Here is a 20,363-nt window from a genome sequence, read left to right as displayed (position 1 = left end):
GAAACAACAAAATTTTGTAAAATAAACCAGGGCTCATGCTACATGTACTTTTAGATTTTGAAGTAACAAAGAATTTATTCATATTGATGATTATTAGAAATGGTATCTTACGAATTGATTACAAGTGGATCCGCAATGATCAAATGATCTTTACCCTACCTGGCTACCTCTACCTTTATATGCTGACAAGGAGGGGATATGAAATATTGAAAATAATCTCAATGATTGATCCATAACCACTGATGTTATTTCTATCAGAGATGCGAGTTGCAAAATTTGTATGCAGAATGGGTATAAAGTCTTGGTACAGAACCCCTGCTTGGATAGGTAGGGAAAATGTCCATACTAATTTTATGTTCCTGAAATACAGAGAGGAGACTTTCAAAGTTTAGTTTTCTAGGCATTTTATATTCATCTTCTGATTTTACCAGAAACATTTATTTACTCTGAAATCTGCTGAATAAAGAAAAATATTTGTCATATATGTTGAAGTTCAAATAAAATATGTGCCCCATTTTAAAAGAAAACAAGGTAGTCCTACAAAATTGGCATATATTCTACAACAAATTTAATGTTGCCAATGATACTGTAATATTTCACTCACAGAAGCTTGCAAATGATAAGTGTTTAAAAAATATTGAGGATTGACTTTCCAATGTGTAACAACATAATACTAACATAATATCTGTAATGATATGGTAATGGGCGATTCCATACGTGTCGTACGGGACATTTTGTCAACAATTTCTAGTCTCTTAGCTGATTGCTTGAGCAATGAAATATTATTGTTGGTCAATAATTAAGTTATAGTGGGTAGTCAGCTGAAAAACTGATTACCAACAATAAATATTTGATTATGGCTGAATTATGGGTGAAAAATGTTGTGTGTCGTACGGGACTCAGAAATGTCCTGTACGACACGCAACATTTTCACCTCTAATTCACCCATGGACAGCATATTTTTGTTGGTTGTCAATTTTTCATATGTCTACCCAGTAGTACTCTATCATTACCACAAAACCAATTGAAGTTCTTTGTTTGTTCGGACAATAGGTTGAAAAATGTTGTGAAAATAGTTGATTTTTCTAGCATGGAATCACCCTAATACGGTAGGTCAATTTCTAAAGAGTATCTCCTACTATTAAACAATTGACTACTGACTACTGAAATTCCCATAGACTTTGTACAAGTATCATCTGGTTCCAGTTGGCAATAGGCTAAAGAAATTTAAAAAGAAATAAATCCTGCCAGATACCCATTCATTTCACCTGGGTCGAGTGCAGCAAAATAAAATAAAATTCTTGCTGAAGGAAAACATGTCACGGCAGGTATTTGGACCAACAACCCACTGAAAGTATAGGGTTGGGGTAGCTTTATGGTTCCAAGGCTGAAGGAATACAGTGTGTTTGTTGGAAACTATTTTGGAGCTATCGTCACATAAGAGAACCAAATAATCAAGCAGCATCTTCAACAAAAATGAACTTAAAGTTTATATGAAGGATAAGTTCCCATGGTTTTGGTCAGTAGATTTACTGAACACTCTTCATATAAACCAACTCCTCCAACAGCGAATCCTATACTTGGGAATGAGGTGATTCATTTTTTAACATTTAAGACAATAATGATTTAATAGACGTAACTCTGTATTTGATTATGTAGTATTTTCCTCACAAGATATCAATACAATACAAATACAATATAAATTGTATTGATGAGGGTGGAAATACCTGGAAAGGTATATAGAATACAAATCATGAGTTCTTCTCATTTCTAATAATATCAATGATAATGTGTTTAAAATATTTTTCTAATGAAATAGTCCCTTATCGTGTATCTGTCTTCATTACCAGATGGAACCAAGACTCTGTTTAACATTGTCTCTATTTTCTCTCCTCTTAGCGGTTGTCTGAGCTGCTTCTCCTTTCCTAGCTAACCTGTGCCTCACTGCGGCTTTCTTCTTCTTCTGCAAGTTACTCCTGACCTTTGACCTCACAAGGGCGGGGTCCATCGTCGAGGAAGTCGATGCATAGGAGCTGACGCTATCACTGTTTCTTGAACGGGCATTCATTGAGTGAGCGTTGACCTTCGACATGCTGGCTTCACTCCGATGCGGTCTATACTGCTTGTTAGATGCACCAATGTCTTCAAGATCATCATCTTCGCTATCATTTTCTTTCTCTCCTCCACTCTCTACTTCCTCAGTCCCATCTATAGTGCACTGCTCTTCGGCATCGTCGTCTATTCTTTCATCAGTCCCACTCATATGCTTTTCTGTATTGTCACTAAAATCTTCCTGTACCGTAGAAGAGGCTAGCTCTGACGACTGGCCTCTCCTGGAAGCTTGAAGGTCTTTACAAATTTCTTCTTCACCATCGATATCTGTGAGTCTATCAATAGGGTTCTCCATTTCTTCTTCATCTCTTTTCTCATCCTCCTCTTCTCCATCATCATCATCATCATCATCTTCATCATCATCTTCATCATCACCATCATCATCTTCATCCTCCTTTAGTGCAGTAGTAGCCTATGAAAGGGAAAGAGAAACAATATATATAAACAAACTTTAGTTACTACCAAAATATATAAGTATCTTTAAACAATTTGGCCCGTATTCTGAAGTCATGTTTAAAGCTGTGGTTTAAGTATGGACAGCTAATTGTTACATAATCACTAACAGGAAAGATATCATACTTCAGCTCATTCAGCTCTCAAATCATTCATAATTGTGTGGGAAGTATAAATAGATGATTGTCTTCACCATCGATGAATCAGGAAAGAGCACAGTAAACATAAGAAACATGTGACTTAATAAAAATTTTGATACTTTTGGCTTCCCATACTTAAACCACAACTTTAAACCTGAGTTTAAGTTAAACCCGACTTCAGAATACTGGCCTTTGGGATTATCCCCAGGGAGTGGAGAAAGTGCATACATTGTGAGCAGGCAAGCAAGAATCTGATGACCAGAGTAATGATGATCTACATAGAGCTTAGAGATGTTGTTCTGATGTATACATAAGGGCAGAATATTATTATCATTCATTGTTTCAACTGCTTGAAGCAGCAAAAACCATGCCAGGTGTATAGGCAAATGCACTAATATGTCAATTTTAGCAGTATAATATCATAATTCATTAGGTTTAGATGAATTTTAGTTTAAAACCTATGATCATGTAATTACTTTTTACTTCCATACCTCTTGTAGAGATTGTTCCATCTCTTTTGAGAAACCACTGGCTGCCACGTCAACATCCAATGTGCTTTCACATCTGAGAAAATATACAAAAAGCATCGATTACACTGAAGAATCTTAACCCCAAAACATTTCCTACATATTTTCAGAGATTCTATGACAATAAAAAAAAATTTATCATCATTTTACATTAAATCAAGCAATGTTGATAAACTGGATAATTGACTTGCAGCATTGTCATCCGTTACAGCTTTACAAGAAATCTTAATACAATAATTGCATGATTTTATGCAATATCGTCATCTAAGAACTCTTGTCCATGCAAATAGCTATTTAAATTTATATAATGCCAACACACTGTCAAGGTTTTTAGGGTATAATGTATAATAAAAATGCATACAACAAAACAAAGCATTTACAAGGTTCGGACATGTGTAAAGTAGGCAGATCTTCATTAGAATAATAATGTTCTAAATTTGTGTGTTTGTTTTATATCTGTATCTAATGTACTTACATTATATCTGAAAACTTTGGGTAGAGTTCACTTTCATAGTTGAATCTTCTACTGAAGAAGTCCTTGACACACTGTACATCACGGTTGAAATACCTGGAATGATTATAACAAATATACATTGTTAAGAAACTTATAAAGAGTTTATTTTGGGGTGATTCTTCTCATGTGTAAGGCCATTATTTTTTAGAGATGAATAAGCTGATCATAAAATGACAACTTATGACTTCTTTGTCCTGTGTTTTGAGTGTAAGTGTTGAATACGATAAATCCTCAATAGATTTACATGTAAGATAGGAAATGAAAAAGCAAATATTTATTGTTATACTTGTGACAATGAACTGGCTAGACTTGATTTTTGTTTTAAATTGCTGCATAATCTTTCTCTTCTCTCTCCTGTTTGTTTGTGGTAGGCATACTTCATCTTATGTGATTTCCAGCTATGAACGCATCCTCCATTTATCGTTCATATAAAAGGTACCGATATAAAGGTTACAACTGATATTAATAATTGCAGCCGGCAATTGAACTGGCCTTGTTCGGAGCTTTCCTTGGCTGGGCAACCAGGGGAATATTTGTCAGTGAATTTTGCCAGATAATTTACCCTTAGCAAATTCAATGTACGGATTTTCAGTAGCTTATAACAACATCTGCCGATGTAATTCTCTTCATGAAACGCTCCACATAAGGGTGCATTACATAGTTTCAAGTGACTGATAATGTCCACTTGATATCAAATGCATATCCTCAGTGATGAATACAGGGTAGTGTATGATCTCATCATGGTTCCATGACATTTGCTCTGGCGACAATTGCTCTGCTCTCAATTCCACACACTAATCACATGACCAACTTGAACCCTGGGTTTAACACTATAACCTAACATAAAACCCTACTGCAACCCTAAACCTACATCTTAGATGAAATTAAGCTTGGAGCAATTGTCGCAGGAGCAAATGCCATGTCATTTTGTTATATACAGTGCGTCCCAGAAAAAACGAAACCGAGATTTAGCAATCATTTATCATTACTTAATCGGAAATAAAATAGACAAATGACCTACCAATTTAAAGCTTAGAATCTCCTCTTTCATCTGATATTACTTAGATTATTTCTCATTCACGCATGAGTGAGCAAATACAATTTGAAGAAAGGATATCAAAAACTCATTTGGCGGGGGGTATCTGGGTTTTAAAACGAAAACCACATTTTTGAAAAGTTCAATATCTCCTCTTTAATTTGATACCTAAATTACAGAATGGTCAAGAAATAACAAAGTTCTGGTCATTTAAAATAAGGCTTGAATTTCAATAATTTCATAAAATGAAGAGGATCTCCAGGCTGTCTTTCAAACTCACTCGACACTCTGTTTTGTTGACGATCAGCCATGCATTAAATCTTTTGTTCACCATGCGAAAGCTTCTGTGGGACCGGTGAAAACACGTTTATCTCATGAAATTATGGAAATACAAGCCTTATTTCAAATGACCAGAACTTTTTTATTTCTTGACCATTTTCTGTAATTTAAGTACCAAATCAAAAAGCAGATATTGAACTTTTCAGAAATTTGGTTTTCTTTTTGAAACCCAGATACCCCCGCCCAATGAGTTTTTGGTATCCTTTCTTCAAATTGTTTTTTTGCTCACTCATGCGTGAATAAGAAATAACCTAAGTAATATCAGATGAAAGCGGAGATTCTAAGCTTTAAATTGGTAGGTCATTTGTCTATTCTATTTATGATTAAGTTATGAGAAATGATCGCTAAATCTCGGTTTCGTTTATTCTGGGACGCACTGTATATACCACTTGAAACTGGGAATTTTAAGTAAGATTTTTATTTTTCTTGGTGAAATACCTCTCCTATCTAGGAGTGGCTATTGTTTGCTTATGTTAAATATATGACCCCAAAACTGATTTTGTGATGTTGACATACCATTCTGCATTTTCATGAGATGTGGAGACCATCTGAGGGAAGTCGATGAGAGTGATTTGATCCTGATCATCGAGCATGAGATTAAACTCATTAAAATCGCCATGGATGAGACCGTGATTAGCTAATCTCACAATAAGGTTCATCAGGTCATCATACACCGAGGCAGGGTCTTCTATCGTGTGCACTTGATTTCTGTTCAATGATATACAAAGAAAATTACAAACTGTTAATGAAGGTCTAATCTGAGTCTATTATGTCACTGGTACATAAACCCCAGAAGCAACTGAACTGTAAACAGTGTCAATTATATAAAAATATGACATTTCTTTATTGAAACATAAAATGAAAAGCATATTCTAATTTACACTTTTTCACACTGCTCATTCTATGCCTTCAAACAACTGCAATTAAAAAAAAAAAATCTGAAGGTGCGTGTTCATGTTTAAGGTGGTTTCAATGCATGGTTTTATTTATTACTTGAAAAAGATTATTCCATGACCAAATTCTGATTTTATGAATATGAAATTATATTTTTTAAAATAAAAAATAGCTTCATGGATCAATTATACACATGATGTAAATATGAAATGAAATAAAGAATTACTTTATATTCCTTCAAAAATGACTTCCTTTCCCCCTGATAATAATGAATCATTTTTGCATACTTACAATGGATATGCATTCATGAGTTCCATGACCACACAATGTCTGTTGAAGTCTATTGGTTTGGGTACAGGGAAGCCATGATCATACAAAGCCTAGGAGAAAAAAGTAAATGGAACATAAATGAACCATGACACCTAGTCATAACTAAACAGGTAGCCAGCCTGAAAACGTGTGATTATATGACAATACAATGAAGAAACCAAGGCAATATGAATTTGTTTACGGGTAAATTGTTTTCATGAGACTAACAACGTTTGTGTTACTTTAACCTCTTACCCCTTCATCTCACAAGATACAATATCAATTACTCTGCAAAGTTGTAATTTATAAGTCGAATTTACTTGGTACCAAGTTAGACACAAACATCATTAGCTAACTTTCACCCAAATGTACAAGATACATGAGTAATTGAATCTAGTCATTTTTCTTGTTGCATAACAAATGCAATGTAATTCTAACCTTCATAAATGCGAACTCTTTCATAGCAGCGAGGCGAGATAAGTAGAGCCAAGATGCACTCTTTCTCTTTCCAAGATAGTCACGCTTCTCTTTCAATTTACGAAATGACGTCCTCCCAAGTCTGTGAAAAAAGTACAATTAAAATCATTATAATATGAAAAATGCAAGTAAACATAGACTTAACTTTCATCAGACAAAATGTGAATCAACTATAAAGAGAAATTTGTTTTATTCATTTATTTAACAAGATGCTAAAGATACAGGAATGTATAGGATTGTCTAAAAAACTTGAGAAAGAAAATCATCTTTAGTATGTAACTTCTCTTCCTTATGTGGATATAGTTTTCAGACAAGAATGAGAAATTAAACATTAATATGAAAACCGTAAAGAATTAAAGATTCTATCTCCTTACCTATGTAACTTGAGAGCCAACTGTTCATCATCATTATTGGCAACGATGTAGATATCTAAAGTGAAAAAAAATCATTGTTTATTTTCAAACAAGAATAAATAATTCCTAATTCAGGTAAGTAATGAAATTACTAGCATAATTTCAAAATAAAAATAAAGTGTATTCAAATGGAGTGGTCAGCAAGCACACATTGCCACTTGACCATTACTTCCAGAATCCTTAAGCATATACTTGACTTTTTTCCCCCCAGTTTTTTCCCCAAAACAATTGATCTTTTTCATGACTCTACGCTGAAAGGGGTACTCCATGCTGAAAATCATTATATCTAAATAAATAGAGTAAAATTCATCAAACAAAATGCAGAAAATTTTATTAAAACCTGATAACAAGCTATTAAATTAAAGTTTAACAATAGTTTTTGAAAACAGTTATATATACACTACATCATGAACATTCAATAGGTGGGCTGATGATGTCATGTCCTCACTTGCTTTTATTTGTTATTACATGAAATCATAATCATTCAATTATTTTCACACATCTGTGTATAATGTGTAAGTTCCAAAGAAATATTTTGCAGCAACAATAATCTTACATATTTAATCAGTTTTCAATCCAATTTGTTGATTCTTGGTGGACACAGTATATAAAGATGCAAATTGATAAAATATAATACAAAAGAATAAGTTGGGATATAACATCATCAGCTTGCTCATTCCATATTCATGAAGACATAGAACTGCTTCCCTGAAGTAATGCAAAACTAATATCATAACTTCATCATTCCTTGTACAAGTTTAATGAAATTTTCTTTTTTTTGTCCAACTTTAACTTATCTGTTCAAATCATACTATTTTCAGCCTGATTTACCCCTTTAACCTTTGAGGAATTAACAAAGCAAATAACAGGTCATGAACAGCATACCTGATTCTTTGCCGACTCCTATTTGATTGCCAACTGATGCCACTGAATCGCGGGCAGCAAGAGCCTTCAATGCAAGATAGTCATACCCGGGATAGGTTAGCCGATATCCAGAAACTGCAAACGGAGGTTTGTAAGAACAAGATACCAAGAAACATGAGATACATAAAGATGAAGATCACCTAAAAGTTCTATTTCAAGATCCTTGAACAGGGTAGGACTGTATACTGACACAGACATTGATACAAATGCACTGAAGATTTTCTACACTGTATTTGACAACAGAATTTATATAAAAGGTAGTAACTATAAAGGAGTCTTTACTCATCCTTGTGCAATCATGCATTAAAATCACGCATCCTTGCAGTCCAAAAAGCCTGTAACCTTGGTTTTATCATGGACAAGCATCTATCAATGGTTGATCACATCATCAAGACTTGTCAGTCGGCTATCATGGCTATTCGTAAAATTGGCATTTTCTTCATCAGAAAAAAAATTGCACTACTTCTTAACTTGTTCACTCACTAAATTATATATCATCCAGAATACAGCAGCAAGGTTCATAACAGGCGCTCTCGCACGTGAATCAATTTCTCCTGTACTGGTTAAGCTCCATTGGTTGTCCGTTGAAAAACATATGATCTTTATAAAGATACTCATCCTCTGTTATAAAGCCCATATAAACCAAGACGCAACCTTGGATCATCCTCACAAGATGTTCTCACTGTTCCCTCCACAAATACAAATACATATGGTCAAAGAGCCCTTTCCCTATCTGCCTCTGTACTCTGGAATTCTCTACCGTTAAATATAAGAACTGCACCATATTTAAATCAATGCTCAAAACTCAAAACTTATTTTCAAAATAATATTTCAATTGCTCATGTTAAATATTATAAGTTTTCAATGTATTGATTTAATTTGTTCTAATTTGTATTAAGCATTTTAGGTTTAAGGTCTCGGTTTATTGTATAATTCAGATAAGGTTTAATGTAACTTAGTAATCAAATACATTTTGTAAAGCGCATAGAGAGTCTTTTGACTATTATGCGCTATATAAATTTCAAATATTATTATAATTAAAAAGAGGATTGCAATTGACCTCATTTGACAGATTAACAAGAACCTTGAATCTTTGAATGCCTATAAATCATATTGGAGTATCATCTAACATTCTAACCTTACAAACATTTAGTGACTCGTCATTTTTTTATCTGTAAATTCTTTGTAAATTCTTGATATTCAATGCCCTCTCTGTGTTTGTATTTTTACATAAAAATAACTTCAATTTCAACATTATAGCTAGAAAGCTACAAAAAGACTATATTTTGAAAATTTCATCCCATATAACCATCAAGTGGTTTATATGTATTTTATACCAAAAAGAAAACAAAAAGATATTTTCTTTTCGGTTTGAGCCCTGACCAAAGTGAATTTTTATATTAAATACCCATCCCCCCAAAAAAAAATCCATCAAAAGAAATCATTTGGTATCATCCACAGGCCACATCTTATAAATAAGTCAATAATTTGTTAATGAATTTGAATGGTTACAGGACATTTTAATTTCAGTAAGGAATGAAGGACTTGATGTCACTTAAAGCTTTCTAAAATACTTGAGATGGGCATGTTGCAAAAAATAAAGCGAAGTTGGAACATTTTACCTTATTTGACATGCAAACATGACCTCTGAGGCTGACCCCACCCCTAACAAATACATGTAACACCCATTTGGAAAATAATCATTTAAAACAAAAGGAGGAAAGTAAACATTTCTATATCACTTAATTATGCATCATCAAATAAAAACAAATAAAAACAAATATTGTATTCTGTCTATCTCAATCCCACTTAAAGGGATGGTCAGGCTGGAAATATTTACATCTCAAGAAATAGAGTAAAATTCAGAGAGAAATGCTGAAAATTTGATCAAAATCCGATAACAAAAGATTTGCATTACTCTGGTGAAACAGTTCTGGGCATGTCTGCATGAATATGCATTAGGTGGGCTGATGATGTCATATCCCCACTTGTTCTTTTGTATTTTATTATATGAAATTTGGTCTATTCAAAATTTTTCTACCAAGAACTTAAAGGAGAATAAAACCTTTGGAACAAGTAGGCTCGTGTCAAAACAGAAAAATCAAAGAATAAGAACAAAGAAATTTGAGAAAAATTGTACAAATAATGAGAAAGTTATGAGCATTTGAATATTGCAATCACTAAAGCCATGGAGATCCTCCCATTGGCAATGCGACAAGGATGTGTAATGTCACATGTGAACAACTTTCCCTTTGATGGACTATAAAATACCCCCAAAATGTCTCTTTTGCTTTTTCTTATGGTGATACAAACTCTTTATCCACGATGTATTCTTTAAAAATCTGTATTACATGCCCTCCTACAGAAAGAACGATCTTTTGATAGATGTGATATAAGAGGCAGTTTAAGTGAAATATATACTAAAGTAATGGGGAGAGTTGTTCACAAGTGACATCACACATCTTTGTCGCATTGCCAATGGATCTCCATAGCATTAGTGATTGCACTATTCAAATGCTCATAAATCTCATTATTTGTTCAATTTTTCTCAAACCTACGTGTTCCAAAGGTTTCATTCCCCTTTAATAAAACAATTGGATTGACAACTGGTTAATTGCATTAGTTATTTATTGCCACAACTTATTTCATCATAATGGAGACACATGTATGAAAAAATGAAACAATAATGATTTCATGTAATAACATAAGAAAAAGGAAAGTGGGGATATGACATCATCAGCCCACCTAATGAATATTCACGACGATGTGCATATAAGTGTTTTCACAAAATATTGATAAACTTTAAAATTCAATAACTTTTTTATTTGTTATCCAATTTTGACGAAATTGTCAGCATTTTGCTTTGTGAATTTCACTCTATTTATTTAGATATAAATATTTTCAGCCCGGACGATCCCTTTAAATTTAGGTGATAAGGATGACAGTCTCTAGAGAAAAAAATACTATTCCTTGAATTACCTTTTCCGTGCTCCCAAGCAATCAGTTTATTTCTGACAAGCTCTTTCAGGACTTTATGGCATCCTCCATGACGAAGATTGGCAATCGATGCAACCAAGTTTGAAGGGACTATCTCATGGTTCTTCATCCCCATTTCTAGCTGTAAATGTATTAAAAGCATGGAAAAAATATAACCTAAAGAGTTTCAATTTTTCCAATAATCAGTGGAATATTTTCCCAAACTCTTAGAATATTTCTGGTATTTTCTGAGCCATCCAATTATAATATAATTATTTATGCTGTTTGGCCTGCGACCGATCGCATGCAATGTTTTGAAATCGGCCGTGAATATTACGTGTGAGGAATTTGATACTGGCCCAAAATCACCAATTTTGAGGATAACTGGAGGATGGACACGGAGTGAAATATGGGTGAAGAGGAAGAAATTAAGCTATTTTATTTTCTCGTTATATTTTTTTTCTATAATTTTTACAATAAATAACATTTCCATCCCACCTTTGTCACTTGGAATATCCGATCAAGTTCACCGTCCCGAAGTTCGGGTAGGTGGCCCGTAGTGTTACGGTAGTGAATCATGTAGTGAGTGGAGCCTGCACGAACTTTGCCCGAGGTAGGGGAAAGTGAAACATTGACAAGTCAACTGAAATTGTGCACAAACAAGCGAACCTTTCTCCCACCACACATGCCAAAAGTCTGCACCATTCACAAGACTTAAAACCAAAAACAACTAGATCTAACTTGAATCTAACTACGTCTAACTAGACTCTAATTTCTCTCTAGTCTAAGTAACGTTTATATTAACGGTATGGCAGTGTATCCTATTGCCGGACACCTTTATTTCAGTGCTTTAAAAATGACAACTAGAGGAAATACAATCAAGAAGAATTATCAATTGCTATTCCAAATATTATGAAAATTATGAATATGATAAAACTATTTAATATTTTCCAACCATTTTCTTTGCACTGCACTTGCCGCATACCCCTCCCTGAAAAACAATTTTTTTTTGAGTGCGTGACAAACTACATCATAATTCCGAATGTGCACTAGCTGGACGGGTAAAAATATTCTTGATTATATTGATGTAAGAAAGAATTGGTTTTTTCATCTTATATCATATCATAAGTAAATTCTAAGTTTTTGTTTGTTTTCTTATAACGAATCTGAGCACATCTTCGTAATAAATTTGTGTTTGCTAATTTTATTATTTTATTGATTGTGTTTTCGATATGGCACTTTCCAGTATTATTGATGCTCGTTCATATCGTGACCCTCAGTCATTAAGTTCTATCGTCTACGGCTCTCTATCACAGTAAACCTCACGCACGGCACTCTTTCAATGAACAAGGTTACGATCAAGGCCCTCGCTGCCGTTGAGTACGCGTGGCGCTTGCGCCACGCGTAATTCAATTTTGGAGATTTAGCGCCACGCGTAAATCATTCCATCGATGAAGCGCCACGCCTAAAAAAATAGCGCCACGCCAAATTCTGCGAGCGCCACGCCTGAATTGCTCGAAGCATTTTCTACCTCCATGCTCGAAGCAAGCGCCTGGCTGACCGCTACCGGTATACCATGCATCCCAAACCCGGGGATGCCAGCGCTGCACCCCGCTCACCACAGCACTGACTGACTGAGCACACCGCCCTGACAGTGTAGGCATGGCGGTTTTAGTGAGCATGTTTACGTTATTTGCCTGCATGACGAGCTGGTATAGCCAGAGAGCTACACATTTTCTAACAGAGGTATAGTGAGTGGTTGTATTACCGACCGGCCTTGTATTACCGAACGTGCGCATCGTACGCGTCAGAAAATAATTTCATAGTCATAGTCATACGCTCAATTCTTTGCAACATCCTTCCAAAGAGAACTTGAATAGAAAGATGATGAAAAATGGTCAAAACACATTTTCAAAGTCTTAATATTCTAAAAATAATAAAATAAGGTCAAAATAGCTCATCAGTGATTTTGTTGATTTCTCAACTTTTCCCACTGAAAACACACGTTCGGTAATACGACACCTTTTTCAGGTGACCAAAATATTTCACATCCGAAGAGGGGTCCGATTGGAAGCTAATATCATCAAAAGGAAAAACGATTTCGGCAAATTTTTTACATATTTATATTTTGTAGGTAATTGTGTATTTATGGTGAAAGTTTGGTGAATTTTATGAGAATAATATTTTTGAAATGATTGAATTCATGAAAAGTGTTCGGTAATACGATCCACTACCATACACACAATCAGTGACTGAGAAAGAATGTATTGCTATGAATTCAGTATCCTCGAAGTCTGTGCATGATCTAGTATTTCAAAATTAATTTTTGATGATTGTTTTGAGTGACTTGATAAAGAATTAACTCCATCAAATGTTATATGTATGATTTTGTTTAGCCTTATTTTCCGACCTACCTTTTTCATCGTTGTCAAGTTTCACAATTACAGGATGTTTGTGTTTTTTCTTAATCATATGGGCCAATAGATTGGCGCGGTTCCAAAATTTTGAGGGGGTGGTTGTGTCTCCTAAATTAGACGACCTCTCTCCACTATAAAAATAATAAAAAATGCCATCATTCATAGAGGAATTTTGCCCCCCCCCCCTGAAAAATGACAAGCAAATAAAAAAAAGTCATCAATTCCAAACTTGTTTTGGGTACATGTATGCACACACCCCACCCCTGGATCCGCGCCTGTCTGTTATAATAGACCTGATATTTTATTTTCATTTTCATTTTTTTAATGACTTAAATTGATTGAAATATTGTTATGTCACTAATCTATAATTTCTCTTTCTTTGATGGTACCCATGACGGTAATGAAATATCATATGTAATGAACACTCACAAAATAGAAAACGCCAACTGAATTCATACACGCAGTTGGCGTTTACAAGGTAGTAAACGGGTCATTTAAAAAAAGTTCCTATTTTTTTTCTAAAGTGTAATACAAAGAAAGTCGAAGTTGCAATTTTTAGTGTTAGTGGTAAATGGTATTCGATGGTTGAATGTTATTTGAACTGATTTATGAATGTGTAATATTTGGGACTTGGGTTGAGGTGAGGTTTTGGTATTTTTTTTTACCTGCACGAATTGTCAAATCAATCTTGAAACTGAAAGATATGCCTTTGTTTACAATTATTAGGGTGCAAAGTTTCGAGTGTTGGATAATTGTAATTTTTTTTCAAGCAAAGATAAAAGTTATACAATTTTTTTTTATATGTGTTTGACAGAAATTGCAATGTTTGAAATAAGTTGAAATAGTTTTTACCAAAGTTAGGCAATCATAATAGATCATGAATGCCAATATTTTCCATGTTCTTACCATTATATTTCATGTCTCACAGTTGTGCTAAAACGGGCCAACATTGAATAAATCCCAAAATACATCATCATGAATGCTCAAGAAACCTCGATATCTAAGCAATATTCCTTCAAAGTCAAATAAGCTTTGTCTCGCCTTTGCGTATTTGATCTGACGGTATTTTCCACTCCCCCCCCCACACCTCCCATCTAGAATGAAAACCCCAGACAACACAAGTATCAGATTTCTGATGACCATGTGGTTCTCGATCAAGATTGCGCAATTTGTACTTTTCCGTAAACAAAAGGGATGGGATGGGAGGAGGGTTCGTGAAAGGGGCTAGTCTACGATTTCAGTCGGTTCTAAAATGTCAAACTATCAAAATGCATATTCTTCAGTAAACTATACATGTATTCAAAATAAGGAATAGTTGGATGAAACTAAAAACGTTTGCATTAAATATAACTGGAAATTGTCCATAATTGAATTTGAACCACGACTGGTACTTTTATTAATCATATCGTGCTATCATTGATTTCTTGCCAATAAGGCAAGCCTCCAATTTAAGACTAGCAAACAAACTTCTTCTTTATCATCATACTTGTCCAAAAGAATGATGAAAGATGGAACGTAATTTTCTCAATATGGAAGAGATAAACAACTCGGGGGGGGGGGGGGGTAACTCTGAAATAAAGTATATACAAGGATATCAAATTGAAAAATATATATAGCATGTGAATTGAAAACAGATTTAAAGAAATAAGATCAAAAGTGGCAAAATATGTCATGCTAAATATATTATTCAATTTGATTTATTCAATCTAATTACATATGGTATCCTGTTCCAAACTCTTAATAAAAGAAGTTCAACTTGTTAGAACAGAAATAAAGAACAATAGTAGAGGAATAAGCATGGAAGAAAAGATGGAATGGAGGAGAGACCACTCAGACCAGCATGGAGAATGGCTGCATTGTGCTCTGATTCAAGGAAAGTCAGATGAACTGATGCCGAAAGGAGGGACATATGGAGTTGGAAATTGGTACAAAATATTTTTTTCCAGGGTGGGGGGGGGGGCGTGTTATCATCGACCAATACAGCAGATCAAGTTGACCAAACTGCTCACACAATTCACACACAAATTACAGTGCAAACATGTGGTGTCACTCAATGGTCAGAAGAATTAAAAAAAGTTTTACGACCCTCGTAACTTACTCGCCACATCGAGCCTGGGGATCCACTTGTGTAGATAACTTGATCGACTGTAAATAAAATGTAACCTACGAAAATCCTGGGGGGACAAGCTGTCCTTATCTGACCTATAGTCAAAACACTGAGGCTAATCATTTGTACGAGAGCCAAACCAGAGAAGAAAGGGAGATCATAACAAAATGTATATAAAACTAATTCTAAGCCATTAATACACGAAAACAATTCTAAAACATTCTAAATCGATCGTTTTTCTGAGATTTTTGTAACTTATGTTCGATAACGAAATGTATATGAAATATATTTTTACTTGTTAGCACAGTTCTCAAAACATTTTTCAAAATGTTCCTGATTGTCCGTACATCTGAGATATTTACGACTTCTATTCTGTTTTATTTCCCTTTCAACCTTGTTTAAATAAGATGCCATTTATATTTCTTTTTGGAGAACGTGATTCATAACGAAAGGTATATGAAATATATTTTTACTTGTTAGCATCTCAAATCAATTTTAAAACGTTCCTGATTGTCCGTTTAGTACTACACTGTGAAAAAAAAGAGTAAATTTACGTTGGTCATTTGTTTGTTGGGTAATATATACGTTGGTTATTGTTTTGTTGGGCATTATGTGCCCAATACTTAGGCAAATTTTTACTCTGCCGCTGCCAAAATACAGATGTCCAATTGTTGGGCTAGTAATTGCCCTGCTGAGTGGTAAATGTTGCGAAACTTTACAATCACGGGTTGCGCTTGCAGCATGCTACACACGGTCGATAAGATATGGAGGAGCTTCTAGATGACTGGGGGCTGGGGAGCCTCGCTGAATCTTTCATAGATGAGTTGCTTAAACGTTTTTTTAATTTTTTTATTTTGGACTTTACGTTAAGCATAATTTGTAAGAAATTTGTCAGAATAGGCCTACATACATGACATATATCTGACGCTGTTTTGTTTTTGCTTCACTCACTTGAGATATGCACTTGCACTTGTATGCAGCGTTATTGTGCATGCAAAGCACTTTCGGATAAGGTCTCCGGATCGACACGGACCAGGTACACGAAGTGAGTGTAGGCCTTGCCCAGATGTTGGGTTAATAACTTTATTAAAAAGTTGGGCAAATTAATGTCCCCCAAAATGTAGTTCAAAATATTACCCAACAGTTGGGCACATTAATGCCCCAACAACGTTGGGTAAAATATTGCCCAGTAGTTGGAAGGGTTGACTATCGGCCCAACGTTGGGCAAAATATTGGGTAAAATATTGCCCAATTTTTTCACAGTGTAGTAGTCTGAGATATTTAGGACTTCTTATTTCTATTGTTTTATTTTCCATTCCGCCGTTTCTTTTAGAGAACGGGATTTCATAACGAAAGGTATATAAAATATATTTTGGTAGCACCTCAAATCAATTTTAAAACGTTCCTGATTGTCTGTTTAGTAATCTGAGATATTTAGGACTTCTGTTTTATTTTCCTTTCCGTCGTTCCTTTTGGAGGACGGGAGTTCATAACGGAAGGTATATAAAATATACTTTTGCTTGTGAGCACCTAAGAACAATTTAAAACGTTCCTGGTTGTCCGCTTAGTAATCTGAGATATTTACAACTTCTGTTCTGTTTAATTTTCCTTTCCGCCGTTCCTTTTGGAGGACGGGAGTTCATAACGGAAGGTATATAAAATATACTTTTACTTGTGAGCACCTAAGAACAATTTAAAACGTTCCTGGTTGTCCGTTTAGTAATCTGAGATATTTACGACTTCTGTTCTGTTAAATTTTCCTTTCCACCATTGTCTAAATAATATTATGTCATTTATATTTATTTTTGGAGAACGGCATTTCATAACGAAAGGTATATAAAATATATTTTTACTTGTTAGCACATCAAATAAATTTTAAAACGTTCCTGATTATCCGTTAAGTAACCTGAGATATTTAGGACTTCTATTTCTATTCTGTTTTATTTTTCTTACCACCGCTCCTTTTGGAGGACGGGAGTTCATAACGGAAGGTATATAAAATACATTTTTACTTGTTAGCACCTCAAAACAATTTTAAAACGTTCCTCGTTGTCCGTTTAGTAATCTGAGATGTTTAAGATTTCTATTCTGTTTTATTTTCCTTTCTACCATCGTCTAAATAATATTATGTCATTACATTTCTTTTTGGGGAACGGGATTTCATAACGAAAGATATTTTTACTTGTTAGCATCTCAAATCAATTTTAAAACGTTCATGATTGTCAGTTTAATAATCTGAGATATTTAGGAATCTTATTTCTATTCTGTTTTACTTTCCTTACCGCCGTTCCTTTTTGAGGACGGGAGTTCATAACGAAAGGTATATGAAATATATTTTTACTTGTTAGCACCTCAAATCAATTTTAAAACGTTCCTGATTATCCGTTAAGTAATCTGAGATATTTAAGAGTAAGACTTCTTATTTCTATTCTGTTTTATTTTCCTTTCCGCCGTTTCTTTTGGAGGACGGGAGTTCATAACGGAAGGTATATAAAATATACTTTTACTTGTGAGCACCTAAGAACAATTTAAAACGTTCCTGGTTGTCCGTTTAGTAATCTGAGATATTTACGACTTCTGTTCTGTTAAATTTTCCTTTCCACCATTGTCTAAATAATATTATGTCATTTATATTTATTTTTGGAGAACGGCATTTCATAACGAAAGGTATATAAAATACATTTTTACTTGTTAGCACCTCAAAACAATTTTAAAACGTTCCTCGTTGTCCGTTTAGTAATTTGAGATGTTTAAGATTTCTATTCTGTTTTATTTTCCTTTCTACCATCGTCTAATTAATATTATGTCATTACATTTCTTTTTGGGGAACAGGATTTCATAACGAAAGGTATTTTTACTTGTTAGCATCTCAAATCAATTTTAAAACGTTCATGATTGTCAGTTTAATAATCTGAGATATTTAGGAATCTTATTTCTATTCTGTTTTACTTTCCTTACCGCCGTTCCTTTTTGAGGACGGGAGTTCATAACGAAAGGTATATGAAATATATTTTTACTTGTTAGCACCTCAAATCAATTTTAAAACGTTCCTGATTATCCGTTAAGTAATATGAGATATTTAGGACTTCTTATTCTGTTTTATTTTCCTTTCCGCCGTTCCTTTTGGAGGACGAGAGTTCATAACGGAAGGTATATAAAATATATTTTTACTTGTTAGCACCTCAGAACAATTTTAAAATGTTCCTGGATGTCCGTTTAGTAATCTGATATAATTAGGACTTCTTATTTGTATTCTGTTTTATTTTCCTTTCCTCCGTTCTTTTTGGAGAACGGGAGTTCATATCGGAGGGTATATAAAGTACATGTATTTTTTAAATTTAATTAGCGGCTCAAATCAATTTTAAAATGTTCCCGATCGCCCGTTTAAGCAGCGCGCATGCGCGCGCATGTATCTTTTGCGCGCGTAATGTGCACGCGCGCGCAACGGCGCGGCCCGACGCTAAATTTGGGTGTTGGAAAATATTATCAATTCTGAAAAATGCGCCACGCGTAATTCCTTACTTTGCGAGAGCCCTGGTTATGATATAACCTTGTTCTCAGTTGCATCTCCATGTGTGGCAAAATAAGGTTGGCAATGTATGGCTTTTTTTCTCTTTTTCGTTGGGGCAAATGCTGGATTTTCTTTACTCTGTCAGTTACCATTACAGCTTTTTATCAAATAATTTGGCTCTTAAGTAAATTTGATCCTTTAAATTATTTTTTCTTAATTAAAAGTAGAGATTGAAAAATGAAAATTTTCTTGCCATATTACTTTCCACCAATAGAGGGCGTACACAAAAATATGCCCAAAATTCAAGTTTTTGAGCGCTCTAGTGAATACAAAAATCATTCCTAATTTACTAATGAAAAATAAATTGCGAATGTATGGAAATAAGTAATTTTGGTCAAAAAAATGATATTTAATGATTGTTTAAAAGTGTTTGCTCAATACAACATTGGCATACCATAGTCCTACCTGTAGATTCTCCACAGGCAGGACGGTAGCAGTGAACAAGTGGCGCACGGCCCGGATACCGGGTACTTTGAGAACTAGCCATGCTACAAATTGCTAGCCGTCGAAGATCTCATCGATGGAGCGGACGAGATTGAAATTCGGCAAATCAGGTCCGTGTTTCCATCAGAAAATAGATCAATTGTTAATGTTAATGCAAAACTATGTTAGGCTATAGTATATGAAATTTTAAGCATTTTCTGTCATTAAAAATCAGGTAAAAGTTGGATTTTTACTTTTAGCCTTGTTTTTGCATTCTTGTTCTTTGAATTGATCTGTGAAATTAAGTTACGGTACGAAATTATTTTGTACGCAGTAATATGCGCATCCGGAAATATGATAGCGTCCGGTAATACGATACGTGACTATAGTATAACTTTAAAAAAAACTTTAACTTTAAGGTGCAGGTGGACTATCTGACTATATTAAGTGAACGATACACAGAACGACACACATGGGACTCAGTACAAAAAACGTGTAAAAATGAGGGTCTATATTCAGGGCAAGTGCAGTGGACGTGGGAGTAATCAAACCTATAGATACTTACTGCTGTAAGAACACGAAAATCCTCTTTTGAAAGGTAACGTAACATCGATACATTTAGTTTCCCCATTTTCTGAAATACGAAAGTAGATACTAGATTAAAGTAGTCTTAGAAGGGCCTAGGGCTAGGCTCTCTCTCTACATGCATGTGCATGTGGTGACCTTTTATT

The 20,363-nt window shown here is 34.4% G+C and overlaps 1 protein-coding gene across 1 annotated transcript; it reads right to left on the bottom strand.

Annotated features, from left to right (window-relative positions):
* Positions 1 to 66: 66 nt before the first annotated feature.
* LOC121415333 (serine/threonine-protein kinase rio2-like) lies at positions 67 to 20,363 on the bottom strand. The gene is made up of 10 exons (XM_041608514.1): positions 20,198 to 20,363; positions 11,118 to 11,256; positions 8,100 to 8,213; positions 7,176 to 7,230; positions 6,763 to 6,883; positions 6,307 to 6,395; positions 5,638 to 5,829; positions 3,708 to 3,800; positions 3,197 to 3,269; positions 67 to 2,524 (listed from the first exon to the last, which is right to left on the bottom strand). Exons 1-10 carry the CDS (start codon positions 20,261 to 20,263, stop codon positions 1,844 to 1,846), a joined length of 1,623 nt encoding a protein of 540 aa, XP_041464448.1. The 5' UTR covers positions 20,264 to 20,363; the 3' UTR covers positions 67 to 1,843.

This window comes from Lytechinus variegatus, chromosome 5 (genome assembly GCF_018143015.1).
Source record: "Lytechinus variegatus isolate NC3 chromosome 5, Lvar_3.0, whole genome shotgun sequence".
Classification (NCBI taxonomy): domain Eukaryota; kingdom Metazoa; phylum Echinodermata; class Echinoidea; order Temnopleuroida; family Toxopneustidae; genus Lytechinus; species Lytechinus variegatus.
The sequence above is the reverse complement of the archived record's forward strand: the minus strand, read 5'-3'. Positions and strand labels throughout refer to the sequence as shown.